Raw genomic sequence first — 14775 nt, forward strand, 5'->3', positions numbered from 1 at the left:
AACAGAGAGAAGGGGAAGCAACCCAAGCATCTATGGACAGATGGAGGGATAAACCAAATGTGGTCCATGGAATATTATGCAGCCTTAAAAAGGAGGGAAACTGACACAATGTCACAACATGGATGAACCTTGAAGACATCAGGCTGAGAGAGCCAGTCAAAAACTGGTACACTGCAAGAAAATAAATGTTTTTAAATAAATAGTTTAAATGGATGGCTGGTTTTGGTTTTAATGTGGTCAATTTTGAACCTAAGTATTCCCTGGTCAATTCAAGGGCTTAAAGGACAAGGTGTAACTACTAGTTTTCAGCCTCTCCTGGACAGAAACCGTGCCACTCCCACTATAGCTGGAAAACACAGCAGAGGCAGTGTACTACCCGGATCTGACCTGAGAGTGAAGTGCAGGTAGGCACACCCCTGAGGCATTCTTACACAAAGCAACTGAACTTTGCCTTCAGCTTGCCACTTCCCTCTTGAGAAGGTTACTGGTTACTTGTCCCCAGATGTCGCCCACTCAGCAATCCTGTCTTATCCCATACAAAATGGGTAACAAAACCCCATGCCAGCCAAATGAGACAAAGCTGTGAAAGGACCCAGCGAGGGCAGACACCCCGTCAGTCAGTCCCTGCCCCATCGGGTACACATCATCATCCCAAAATCTAAAGCCACAGCCAAATCTCACAGACTTCCAATGACATAAAGCAGGATAGCGGCTTTACTATGTCAGACCTAAGCAAATATGCCAGAGCACCAACTCAGTGTAAGATCTGAAGGTCTTGGGGCACCTGGGTGGCTCAGTTGGTTAAGCAGCTGCCTTCGGCTCAGGTCATGATCCCGAAGTCCCAGGATCAAGTCCCACATTGGGCTCCCAGCTCCATGGGGAGTCTGCTTGTCCCTCTGACCTACCCTCTCATGCTCTCTCACTCTCCCTCTCAAATAAAAATAAATAAAATCTTAAAAAAAAAAAAAAAAGATCTGAAGGTCTTCATTACAAACCCACACACCGACTCAACTCTTGTGGCAGGAACACTTAGGAAAGCTCCAGGGATTTAATGCCACGAAGATTTTTAAATAAATATCAGTCCCTCCCTGAAGTTTCAAAGGTTGTGATGACTCAAAGCACACAAGAGGAAACACTCCCAGTAACTGGCAGAGGCCAAGCTCAGGCCAGGCAGTTCAGTGACCTGAACAAAATTAGCCGATTCATGGGCCAACTTCTAATGGTTAAAGAAATATAATTATTACTGTAACAAAAAAATTACAATTATCACAAAGACACATTCTTCTAAGTCAAAAAAGATTTCTCCAACCCAAGCTCACAGGAAAGTAAGACTCTCTGCCAGTTTACAGAAGCCTAAGAAGGTCAACAAGATGGCAGATTTTTATAAGACACATGCCTCATGGACCCAACATAACATATAGTGACATTTCATGTCCATTCTGTCAATTCCCTTGTCCATTTTATACAATACTGTAAGAAAAAAACCTACTGATTATCATACAGTAAAATTAACTTTTATTTACTTCTGATGTGCAGTTCTAAGGTTCTAAAATTGCATTCCCACCATGGCCATCAGAGTACATAACAGTTCCATCACCCCAAAAAGCTCCATCCCCAGGCCCTCCCCAGTCCCCTGTCCTCTGGCAACCACTGAACTGGTCACGAGAATGTCAAAGAAAGAGAATCACACCTTTGAGCCTGGCTTCTTTCACTCAACACGAAACCTTAGAGATTCATCCCCCTAGTTGCCTGGACCAGTACTTCCTCCCTGACACTAAGGGGTAGGAGGACAAGGTAGAGACAAACCCATTTGTTTAGTCACCTCCTAAAGGATATTTCAGCTGTTTCCAGTTCTAGCTGTTATGAATACAACTGCTGTGCACACTCAAGTACAGTCTTTGTGTGAACAAAAGTTTCATTAGGTAATTACCCCTAAAGCAGCACTGCCAGAGCACATGGCAAATGCATACTTAATGCTGTGGGCCAGCCTGCATTCCCACCAGCCACGTGGCCCACTTCCGGCTGCTCAGCATTCTTGCCAGCACTTAGCATTGCTGGTAGTGCTTGTTTTAGCCATTCTAACAGGTATACAGAGATATATTATCACGGTTTTCATTTACTTTACCATTTTAATGAACATCTTTTTAAAATGGTACACACCGCCTCATTCCCTTAGGGAACGCTGACCCTAAATCTCTGACTCAAAATCATCCTTGTAGAATAAACACTGTGCCACCCTCAGGGGCTACTCAAATACACAGGATTGTCTTCCTGATTCTTCCTGATAGACCCCAGAATTATGTCTGGTTTTTACAGTTTGTTTGTTTGTTTGTTTGATCTTCTCCCTTACAAAGTGTCCCTTCTTACTATTAATGGCGCTCCTGCCTCTGGCCGACTTTCCCCTGCACCCTTTTCTCACGCTGAGTTTAGAAATGCATTACCGAGCTTCTCAGAACCAAATCTGAGAAGGAGAGGATTTGATTCTCCAGTGAGGAAAAAGAAAGCTTTTGTTTTTTTCTTTTCAGGTCACTGTACCAAAACTTCCTGACCTCTCGTTTGGCCCCTGAGAAACTTCCAGTAGCTAAATTTCTTAGATGTTTTCCAAAAAGGTGAGGATGCCAGGTTAAGTGGGCACCAGGTAACTGAGCCATTACTGTATTAATCTGTGCAACTAGCACGATGCTATGCCTCTACACCAGGGGTTAAAGCCTACCTAAAGCAAAATAGCCCTATGAAAAATCATCTTGTGCCCGGAAACCTAAGTGGCAGAGATCATCTTAAATCCACACTCACACGTTGGTCCAAATCCTGAGCACCTAGTACGTACGTAAGCCACACATTCAGAGAGGCGCAGAGATAAACATAAAGACACTTCTTTATAGTCAGAAGAGAATTCAGCAGTTCTTTCAAAAGATACAAAGACTGTGTACACACTGAGTCTAATCCTTCATAATATTTAGTGTTCCTTTGAAAGTCATCTGACCAGAAAGCTCATCCTGTCTTGTCAGTGCTAGTCTCCTCCCCTGAATACCTTTTCAAAATACTCAGGAGGTGGAGAGGCGCTGGGAACCAACACTGCCTTACTTCCCAGAGAGCCCGGGCTCCAGGGCAGAAAATGCCAGCAGCTCCAGGCTCTCACACAAACTCCCAGGGGACGCTTGCTGTGCCTGTGCCAGGCCCACAGACCAATCCCCGCTCTCCCAGCCAACACGGCCGGCCGACTTAGAAGGCCTGTCACCAATTACAACAGGATTGGGGTGGGACTTCCGCTATCACATTAGGCTTACCCACCACCATCTCAGCTCAGGCAGGCAGGAAGAGAGAATTTCACAAACTTTGGGCTCAAGCACTTCCAAGCAGAAATAAAGGAAGGGCAAACAAGCTGGAAGTCACCGTGGCAAGAGCCAGAAAACCAAAACAGCCCCCTAAATTTTTAACAAGAAACAGTGAAAAAAGAAGCAATCAGAACTGAAGTCGAGGATCATTGATTTGCATGTTATCTCTGCAGTGGCTGCTGGGTCCTGAAGCTGTCCTTGGCCCCGGCTCAGCGAGGAGCCCTCTGCCAAGGGGACAGCCGACAGGCCGGCAGCAAAAGCTCTGATTACCTGGGTGCACAGCCTGAAGCGGCGGAGTCCTCCCTGGGCAGAGACATCCATCGCGAAAACTCAGATTCACTTTCCCCTTTGCCCTGACTCCGAGCTACACCTTTCACAGCAGACACGAAACCCAGCCCTGAAGTCACAGAACTAACAAAATTCCCTCATGTCAAATCTTGCAATTCTGGAAATGCTAACGCACACAAAAATCGGACAATTTCCCTAAACACTGTCATCGTAGAGGGGACCTGGACACAGCCCTGTGTTCTCAAAAGGCGGGCCACCTCGGCAGGCCTTGGGCAGCTGGTCCCCCGGCTGGGACGTGGTGACAGCACCCCCGCTCGGGACCCCTTCCCGTCGCTGTGCAGCCCACTCGCTTGCACGGAAAACCTGTTGCTGTGCGAGCACTGCCACAGGGGCAGGGAGTATCCGGTGCAAGTTCAGGCCGGCGACCTGCCCGCCTCGGAGGGGGAGGGCACCCGCGCGATGCCGGGGCGGGGGCGCCGCGCCCTGCACGCCCCGGGCCAGCCCGGTGCGCGCCCGGGGCTCCAGGCCTGCCGGGGCTCCAGGCCGCGCGTCCATCTTGCGGCCCCCGCCCCGGCGCCCCCCGGCCCCCGCGCCCTCTGACCCCCGGCTCCCGGATCCGACGGGCCCGCGCCCAGCCCGCGCCCACCCCTACCCCCCACCCCGGCCCCCGCCGGCCGCACCTTGACGTGGAAGCGGATGAGCGCCAGGCGGATGCAGTGCGCCATGCAGACGGGCGGCAGGAACCAGACCTTGGGCGGCGGGGTGCCCTTGTTCTGGACATGGCTGACGATCTGCTGCGCCGTCTGGCGCTCGTTGCCCTGCCGCTTGACCCACTCGTGCAGCCGCGCCTTCTCGAGCGCGCCGTTGAAGAAGACGAAGAGCTCGATGTTGCCGCCGAAGCAGGCCTTGGCCAGCGCGGCCAGGTAGCCGAGCATGTGGTTCCACTGGCCGCCGCTCACCCAGTCGGTGTAGAAGCCGCCGTAGAGGCGGTGCAGGCAGTTGTCGGCGTCCACCAGCAGGCGCAGCGGCGTGTGCGGGGGCCGCTGCCGCCCGCCGCCCACCAGGCTGCCCCGGGCCAGCTTCTGCAGCTCCACCGGCACCACGGCGCTCGGGCAGTGCTTCTCGATGTAGTCCTGGAAGCCCTGCACGCCCATGGCGGCGGCGGCGGCGGGCGCGGGGCGGCGGGGCGGCGGGGCCGGGGGCGGCGGGGCCGGGGGCGGCGGGGCCGTGGCGCGGCCGGGGCGGCGGCGGGCTCTAGGGGGGGCCGGGGCGGGCCGCGGGCGCGCTCATGGCCGCTGCGGCCGCCATGTGCTGCCGCCTCCCAGGGCCATGGCGGGAGGGACCTGCGCCGTGCGCCGCTCGAGGCCCGGGCCAGGCTGAGGCGGCCTCGCGCGGGCGGCGGCGGCGGCGGGGCGGGGCGGCGCAGGCTGACGCACGCGGGCCGGCGGAGGGCGGAAGAGGCGGCGCCGCGGCCTGCCGGGCCCGCACCCAGCCGGGATCCTGGCCCCGGCAGGGAAGTCCGCCCGCCGGTAGCGGCAGCGAGGCCGGCCCGAGGGAGGGGGCGCCGGGTGGTGAGGGTGGGGGGCTCGCGGTGCTGCCTGCGGATCCCGGCACCGCGGGGAGACCCCGTCCCCGGGACGCGCTCAGACTGAGGCGATCCGTCCTCGTCCCCGTCCGCGGGTCCCGTCACCTGAGGAGACCCGGTCCCGTCCTCGGGTCCCGTTACCTGTGGAGACCCCGCCCTGTCCTCGGGTCCCGTCACCCCGAGGAGACCCCGCCCCATCCGCGGGTCCTGTCACCCCGAAGAGACCCCGTCCGGTCCGCGGGTCCCGTCACCGCCGGGAGACCTCGTCCTCTTCCGCGGGTGGCGTCACCGCGGGGAAGACCCGGTTCTCGTCCGCTGGAGTCTGTCAGGCTGAGGAGATCCGTCCTCATCCTCCATCCGTGGTTCCCGTCACCCCGAGGAGACACCGTCCCCGTCCGCGGGTCCCGTCACCACAGGGAGACTCTGTCCCCGGGAGCCGGTCAGGCTGAGGAGATCCGTCCTCGTGCCCGGGTCCCGTCACCCCGAGGCGACCCCGACCCGTCCACGGGTCCCGTCACCCCGAGAAGACCTGTCCCGCATCCGCGGGTCCCGTCACCCCGAAGAGACCCCGCCCCCGGGAGTCTGTCAAGCTGAGGAGATCGGTCCTCATCCCCCACCCGTGGTTCGCGTCACCCCGAGGAGCCCACGTCCCTGGGGTCCCACTATCCGGAAAAGGCGGCGCGACCCGACCCCGGAGCCGGTCAGCCCGCAGAGGGAAAGGGGGCCGGCGGGTCGGGACCTCGGAAATGGGGGTGCGTCTGGGAGGGAGGGGCGGCAGATGGCACTGGGCCCTGCGCTGCCGCGTGTCGTCAGGGGTGGCTACCAGAGTGCTGGCACTTCTGTCAGCCCGGGACGCAGCCCCTCCAGACTCGGGGCGTCCCGGGACTGGGGTCCTAGGTGTGGGCAGCGGATGGGGGCCGCCGGCCCGAGCCCAGGCCCCGGGCCCTCGGGAGAGCGGCTTCCCCACAGGCACCGCCACGCAGCCCACCCCACGCCGAGCCTGCTTCCACGCAGACCCGCCGGCCGCCCCGGCCATCCTGTCAGGGGGCCGCTGCGCTCGCTGGAGGGACCACGGGCCCCTCGCAGCGCCCATTCTAGTTAGCTCCAGCCGAGAGCCGCCCGGTCTGGCTTTCCCGGGGCAGGGCAGCCCCTCCTGAGGACAGCCGGTTCAGCCTTGCTGCTTTGGTGGCTTTGCCGCAGTTGCTTTCAAAATGAGGTTAATCCTGTACGTATATTATGCTTCAATAAGACATTTTTTAAAAAACAGATTAACGTGTTGCCGAATGAAGCATTTAGAAACTCAGAACTCTTAAGAGTTTGAAAGTGGCATTTTTACTTACCTCCAGCCCTCCCATCTGTTCTTTTTCTGAAGAAACCTCTGTGGAGGAGCGCGCCCAGACAGCAGGTGCAGAGCAGATGGAGCCCGCGCCCAAGCCGGCTCCAAGAAGCCCCCATACTCTCTGTCCCTGAAAAGGCAAGTTGAATTTTTTCATGTCTTTTCTTATAACTTCACCTCAAATACAAGCCAGTGTGATACATATATAAGTAAAATGCTCTTGGTGTTTTGATAAATATGTTTAATTTTTTTTTTTTTTAAACAGACTGTAGCAAGTTAAGCCACTTACCCATGCACAAAATGAGTAAAGAAGCCAGGATTATGTGTTACTTAGAAATGCAATTAGCCATTGAAGGCCACATTAAATGCTGACACTCCAGAAATAGCCACATTTCCTCTGTAACCCACTGCAGGCTCACAAGATTAAGAAGAAGAATCGTTTTAATCACTCATTGTATTTTCATGTATAGCATTGCATTCCATTTATTTACTTTCACCATGTACTGTTGACTAATGTACTAATATTATTAATGGCGGCCAAGATATTTGGCTGACCAATATTTTATGCATCCTCAGCTGAAATTCAGTTGAAGTTAAAATTTTTTAAAATATCATTACTTTTGGGACACCTGGGTGGCTCTGTGGGTTAAGCCGATGCCTGCGGCTCAGGTCATGGTCTCAGGGTCCTGGGATCGAGCCCCGCATCGGGGGTCTCTGCTCAGCAGAGAGCCTGCTTCCCCCTCTCTGCTGCCTGCCTCTCTGCCTACTTGTGATCTCTCTCTCTGTCAAATAAATAAATAAATAAAATAAAAATAAAAAATAAAAATATTATTTTACAGTAAATATCTGTATTTAAAATTCAATAAAAAGTTATAAATATATTCTTGGGTTCACAGCACATGACAACTAATGATTGGGGACTTTCATTTCCAGCAACTTTAATCTTGGACAATTCACTTAGAATGTATGATAAAACTTTTAATTTCACCAAGAGATTGCCACATAAGAGAGGAAAATATTTTTTAAAATGCTAAAAAGGACATGGTCCTACGCTTCACAAAAATTAAAAAATGAAATCTCAGGGAAAATGTTGTGATTAATACACAAAGAGAACCAGCCCATGGTGTGCAAAAATTATCAATAGGTGGAAGACCAATCACAGAAATACTATTTTCAGCTCTTTTACATTTCAACTAATCTGTTATTGATCAATTCATCTATAACTCAAAGTAGGAAAATATTGTCTAATTTACATGACCCTTCCAAAGTAAAGTGCTTTATAGTAGCCCCTTTAATTAATATTCTACTTAGTTGAGCCTTCTGCTTCAAGGAAGGTAAAAGGGAGTTCTGCTCCCACCCCTGTTATCACTAGCATATATTGGGAGAACGGTAGACTGGAACAGCTAAGCGTGGAATCTGTGACCTGAGAAGAGAATAATACATTAATCCGTGCTTGGGATTTGAACCTATAATGTTTACCTTGCACTAAGGCTCTAGTCCGATTAATTGTCAACTTAAATAACCTGGGAGAGCACACAGATATCTCTGCAGTCTTGAAGATTTTGTTGTTGCTATTGTGTAATTCTGGAATTAGAAAGTGCTTTCGTTTTTAGTCATGTGGATTAAAAGTCCTTTTTCTTCACAGCTGTAGATTTATTTTCTCTTTCAACCATAATTTTTATGAACAGGTATACAGTTATAGTTTTAAATCATAACTCACTGGGAAAGTATAAGCAGATTTCTATAAATTCACATTTCTGGAAGTCTTCAAGTTCAGCAGGAGTTCCCACATGCATGGCAACATTTTAAATAGTTGATGACCATCTCTACTGAGCGGCTACTGCACTCTTTATCACCATACTTTTCCCTTCCCTATCTACAACAGTTGTTAGTGTCTTCTTTCTGAAGTCTGCAAAGGACTGACTGCCTGTGTCCCCTCCCCACCACTTGTGGAAATGCGTGCCCCTCTTCCTCACACTTCCTGGGCATTTAAGGCCTCTTTCTCCCAACATTTGTACTTACTAACGTAAGACACTCAAGCATCACACTGTTTTCACTCCCACCTCACCACTGGGAGCTGCTGAGGAGGAGGAGACAAACATCCAAGGGATGCTTTGGAAGACAATACTCAGCATATAGTCTCTCTTATTTGAATAAAGATTTTATTCATTTATCAGAGGGGGGGTGGGGAGAGAGCAAGCACAGGCAGACAGAATGGCAGGCAGAGGCAGAGGGAGAAGCAGGCTCCATGCTGAGCAAGGAGCCCGATGTGGGACTCGATCCCAGGACGCTGGGATCATGACCTGAGCCGAAGGCAGCTGCTTAACCAACTGAGGCACCCAGGCGTCTCCTCTCTTATTTGAATAAAACACCTTCATAGTCATCCCTTAAATATTGCCTGATGGAATCTTCAAAATTCTTTTTTTTTTTTTGTAAACTAAATTTTATTTCTTAATATGATATGAATCCAATTCCCATTCACAGTACAAAACCATTTTAAGATTTAATTATTTAGAGTCCAGTTATCATTAAATGGTCTGTTACATTTGTGCAAACCATAAAAAATGTTTCTGGAAGGACCACTTCTCTCATACCAGCATAGGAAGAGCACCCAGGCCTGACCAGTCTAGCACACATGAACCTTACCTCCTCCAGGAATGCTGTAGCCTCAAACACAGAAACACACAGTCATTCTTTGGCAAGTGATTTGAGGTTCCCCACATGGACTCTGCTGTCTAGGGAAGAGATCAGAGTTGCCTGAGGAGCTATAGGAGCACAAGTGCCTTGGGAAGGCAGGGATAAAGTTCTGCCTTAAATGCAGATGTCCTCAGGGTGGAGCAATAGCCTGAGCTTGGGAAAGAGCTAGAAGCAAAAAACAGCAGCTCCTTTTCTGCTCACCTCTGCCTGCTCCCACCCCTGCCTGCAGCAGGTCCTAGATGGGGGTGCAGACAGCAGCAGCCCTAGCTGAGGGGCTAATGCATCTGTCTCCTCATTAGGGCAACTGGGAGTAAGGATTTCAGCACAGATTTGTTTTGTTAAACTAGGAAACCCCATATATCCAAATAAACAAAATAAAAGATTAGGGATGCCTGGGTGGCTCATTTGGTTAAGCAAGTGCCCTCAGCTCTAGTCATGATCTCATGGAGTCCCGCACTGGGCTCCCTGCTTAGCCGGAAGCCTGCTTCTTTCTCTGCCTGCTGTTCCCCCCACTTCTGCACTCTCCCTCTCTTTCTCTCTGACAAATAAATAAAATCTTTTTAAAAATAGAAAAGATTATAGACTCAGTAATCGTTTTTTTTTAAATTATTTTAAAAGAGAGAGAGAGCAAGCATGCACAAGCAGGAAGGAGGGGAGGGGCAGAGGGAGAGAAAGAGAGATCCTTAAGCAAGCTCCATGCTGAGTGCAGAACCCAACATAGGGCTTGATTTCACAATCCCGAGATCATGACCTGAGCTGAAATCAAGAGTTGGACACTTTAACCAACTAAGCTACCCAGGTGCCCCAGACTCAGTAATCTTATCCAAGCATTTACTTTTCTTGAGATGTACTGTTCAGTAGAACTTTCTGTGATGGAGGAAAACTGAGCTGTGCCATCCACTATGGTAGCTGCTAGCTATATGTAGCTATTGAGCAATTAATGTATGCAACTGAAGAACCAATTTTTTTATTTCATTTCGTTTTCCTTAAATAGCTGCATGTGGCTAGTGGCTACTATATCAAAAGATCTTAATTCCTAAAGAGCTGAGCAGTTGCATCAGCCTTGCCTCATATTGGCTTACATTTAATGAAATTTATTCAGTAGATTACTTCATAACACTTCAACTTAACATCACATTTGTTCAGTGCTTTATAGTTTATAAATGACCTTCTCAGAAAAGTCTTTTCAGGAGTGGCTGGGTGGCTCAGTCAGTTAAGTGTCTGCCTTCGGCTCAGGTCATGATCCCAGGGTCCTGGGATAAAGCCCTGCATTGGGCTCTCTAGTGGGAAGCCTGCTTCTCCCTCTCCCACACCCCTGCTTGTGTTCTCTCTCTTGCTGTCTCTCTGTGTGTCAAATAAGTAAATAAAATTTTTTAAAACTCTCTTCAGCTCTGATGGATAGCTAACTACTTGCAGAAGTATAAAAATTATAAGATAAGGGTCCTACCCTGCAGTTTTAATTTCCCAGCACACACAAATTCTAATACATGGTTTGTAGAGTTCTTACCACCTAGGACATATACAAGCGATGGCATTCCAGCGTGTAGTCTTAGGAATACTTTGTTCACACCAGATGCTATACCCAATTTATTGCCTGATCAGCACAGTATACATCAAGACCAGCTTCCTGAGGTCTGAGTAGGTCTGTGAGTGCAGCCCAAGCCTGTGTTAACCATTGTAGCAGACCTCTCTCACATTGCTCACATTGACTTACATCCAACTGCACAGCCCGGTCAACTGAAAAGACTGTCTAAAACCCTAGCTAGCCCTGACAGGCAAGATGGCATGTTACACTGTATGGGTTTTAGCTCTTATGTCACAAGCAGAAGAAACAACTCTGTCTTATATAAGCAAAATGACATATATTATAAGGATGTTTGGAACTCATAAATCAACAAAAGTTGAGGAACCAGGATTGGAAGTGGGCAGAAATGAGGGAGGCCAGGCACTAGTACATTTAAAAATACCTCTGGGGTGCTGAAGATGACAGAAGGAATAGCAATATTCCCTTGTCCTGTGGTCACTTGCTTAAAATTCAAAGTTATAGAAAAAAAAAGTGTGGAATAGACTAAGCTTAAGTAAAATGTCTCCAGTCTCACAATGAAAAGAATATGGCTCCTTCGGTTTTATTATGAAGCAACATGTGCCTGGATTGATTACCTCACCAAAACCATATACAATTTTTGAAAAAGATATCTATGTGCCTTTAGGAAGGGAAAAGGAATGCTGAATGTCCAAAATAGACATGTGTCCATGATATACTTGATAAGACCCTATACACTGTCCTTAAAGGACACAGATACTATAAAATCATGCCTTCTAAATCTTAAGCCAGTGATTATATACTGAATCACCACTGAGCCACATGTCTGAAGAACTGGCCAGTTCTAATTTGATCCATCTGTCTTTTTTTAAAATGTATTTAACTCACCACAAATTCACTTAATTAACTAAGAAACTAAGCCCTGTATTTTATCACAAAAGTTCTCCTAAGAAACATCATGTAACTTCTTACAGCTATCAACATATGCTATATTTCCATGACCTACAACTCTAGCAATCCTATGATAAACAAGGTTAATTTTTAATATTTTAATCCATTAGATACTTATTAAGCACTCATATTTTTAATTTTGTCAAGTACCTATTGGTACTCAGATTTATATCTTCCTCTCCTAGTCTACTAAGGAAAGATAGAGATAACTTGTATTACCAAGAAAGATACTGATTAGTACCAATTAGTACCGTTAGTACATTCATGTGAGAAAGACAATAATTTTATTTCATTTTTTTAAATTTATTTTCAGCATAACCATATTCATTGTTTAAAGACACTAATTTTAAAGTGGAGCTTCAGCCTCACTGTCAGCCAAGATATACTGACAGGGACTGACCACTCTCCTGCCTGAAACAACAACAACAACAACGAAGAGACAAAATAAGTGAAACAACCTGAGACTGAGCACTGTGTTGGGCTCCACACTGGTTGTGGAGCCTGCTTAAGATTCTCCCTCCCTCTCTCTCTCTCTCTCTGTCTGCCCCTTCTCCTGCTCACCCTAGCACTCTAAAAAATTAACTAAGTAATTAATTAAATGGGACAATGTTTCTTAAACATTGAAGATCAGTCAATGATGAACAGAGATTTTTGAAAGATGGGAAACAAAGGGAGTGAACCCTTCAACTGACCCAGCTCACTGCCTGGTAGAAGTTTCAGGGCCATGATGTGAGGAAGGCCTGGTAGCCTCCTAAAGTCGAGGGAATGGAACTGGGAATCTGAGTTGGACAAAGTGGCTAGAATTTGTAGGGCAGAGTACTGGAGAGAGGAATTCTGTAAAGAGAGATCTGCAGATGATCCTCCTGAAATATTCACCTGAGAAATGATTAGTGCATGCATGTGAGCAAGCTACCCAAGGCAGAGGAAAAAACATTTGGAAAGGATGAGATGGTACAGTGCCCATTTCCAACAGATTGGAAAATCACATCATTCAAAAAGTCATCAGCTAGAGTACTAAAAAAGGTCTTCCCTCAATAGTCAGATAAAATTAACCTAGATCAGGATTCTGGGAAGATGGTGGAGTAGGAAGCACCAGGAATCTGTCTCCCATTTAGACAAAAATGGCACTGGCAGAATCTGTCTGATGTAACTATTTTGGAACTTTAGAATGTGTTGAAGCATTGCAACTTCCGGAGGAAGGCTTGGATGGTAAATTTTTGTTAATTTTGGTCAGCTCTTAACACAGCAGCAGCTACCCATCCCCACTCCCAGCACCATGGTAGGTAGCTGTACCTTGAGCTGTTTATATAAAGTCTCCAGGAGCAAGGCTAGGAAAAAAGGATACTGTCTGACAAATATTGGTGATCTGTGCTCTCACTGCTGATTGCTGCTTCTGATCACAGAGGTACAAAGACATGGGTAGCCATTATTGTTGAAACTTCCCCCATTTCAAACCCCTCTGTACCCCCCCCCCACTGATCTGACTTCCAGGAAATGTATAGGGAAGTGTCTTTTTCTCACCCCTTCATTTTTCACCTTTCCCCTTTCATAAGCCAGACATTAAAGGCTGGGTATTCAAAAACAGCTGCATGTACAGAGAAAATTTAAAAGTGACTGCACTTACCCAAGGAAAGTCTCAGAAAAGACCTAAGAAGACATTATGTTTACACCTTGGGCTAATCTCTGGTTGTTTGAGAAAACCTCGAACAAACAAAACAAAAATACAATAATAACAAAAACAACAAAAAGAAACCCAAAAAATCTTGGGGGTGGGGAGAACTTGATTGCCAGACTTACCACATTATTAGATTTAAAATTCCAGTGTTTGGGCGCCTGGGTGGCTCAGTGGGTTAAGCCACTGCCTTCGGCTCAGGTCATGATCTCAGGGTCCTGGGATTGAGTCCCGCATCGGGCTCTCTGCTCAGCAGGGAGCCTGCTTCCTCCTGTCTCTCTCTCTGCCTGCCTCTCTGCCTACTTGTGATCTCTCTCTGTCAAATAAATAAAATAAAAAAATAAAAAATCTTAAAAAAATAAAAATAAAAATAAAATAAAATTCCAGTGTTCAACCAAAACCACAAAAAGCACAGAAAGAATTGAGAAGTATGGCCCATTCAAAGGTAAAACCATTCAACAGAATCGTCCCCTGACATAAACTTAATAAAAGATATATGAAACAAATACTTTAAAACAACTGTCTTAATGTGTCCAGAGAACTAGAGGAAGATGTAGGGAAATTCAAGAAAACTAGGTATGAACAAAATAGGAGTATTAATAAAAAGAAAACCTAAGAAAGAGACAAATTCTAAAGCTGAAAAATACAGTAACTAAAATTTTAAAATTCACTAGAGATATTCAAAAGCCTATTTCAGCAGGCAAGAGAAATAATAAGTGAACTTGAAGATAGAACAATGGAAATTATCCAGGCTGCAGAAAGAAAAAAGATTTAAGGAAAGGAATGGAACCTAAGGGAAATGCGGGACAACACAAAAGGTACCCACATACTCATCATGGGAGGCCCAGAAGCATAAGAGAAAGAAGCAGAGAGAACGTTTGAATAGTGGCTGAAAACTTCTCAAATTTAATGAAAGACATGAATATAAACATCCAATAAGCTCAACAAATTCCAAGTAAGATGAAGTCACAGACCCATGCTGAGATATTCGAACTTTCAAAGGACAAAGGCAACAAATATTGAAAGCAGCAAGATGTGATGAGCACTGGGCTACACACAACTGATGAATTATTGAACACTACATCTGAAGCTAATGTTGTACTATATGTTGGCCAATTGAATTTAAATAATAAATAAAAGAAAGCAGCAAGAGAGAAGCAAATCATCACATACAAGGGATCCTCAATAAGATTATCTACAGATTTCTTACCAGAAACCATATAGGCCATCGGACAATGGGCCAACATATTCAAAGTACTCAAAGAAAAATAATATCAACCAAGAATCCTATATTCAGCAAAACTGTTCTTTAAAAATGAGGGAGAAATCAAGACATTCTGAGATAAGCAAAAGCTGAGGGGGGTTCAA

The 14775-nt window shown here is 47.4% G+C and overlaps 1 protein-coding gene and 1 long non-coding RNA gene across 7 annotated transcripts in view; one reads left to right on the forward strand and one right to left on the reverse strand.

The window, feature by feature from the left end:
• Positions 1-4863, reverse strand: part of FAM120A (family with sequence similarity 120 member A) — a 96693-nt gene extending 91830 nt beyond the window's left edge. For 3 of the 6 annotated variants that reach the window (XM_082694249.1, XM_082694248.1, XM_082694247.1), the window contains exon 1: positions 4304-4859. In XM_082694249.1, coding sequence (XP_082550375.1) covers positions 4304-4777 — 474 coding nt within the window. In that variant the 5' untranslated portion in view covers positions 4778-4859. Of the gene's footprint in view, positions 1-4303 lie in introns of all 6 variants that reach the window. The other 3 variants (XM_082694246.1, XM_082694245.1, XM_082694244.1) reach the window with 2 other exon arrangements.
• Positions 4864-5107: 244 nt separating this feature from the next.
• Positions 5108-14550, forward strand: LOC309845868. Its single transcript, XR_014301563.1, has 4 exons — positions 5108-6433; positions 6581-6682; positions 12049-13556; positions 13795-14550. It is a non-coding gene; the product is annotated as an uncharacterized lncRNA (long non-coding RNA).
• The last annotated feature ends 225 nt before the right edge of the window (positions 14551-14775 follow it).

This window comes from Mustela nivalis, assembly GCF_964662115.1.
Source record: "Mustela nivalis genome assembly, chromosome: 13".
In the NCBI taxonomy this organism is placed as follows: Eukaryota; Metazoa; Chordata; class Mammalia; order Carnivora; family Mustelidae; genus Mustela; species Mustela nivalis.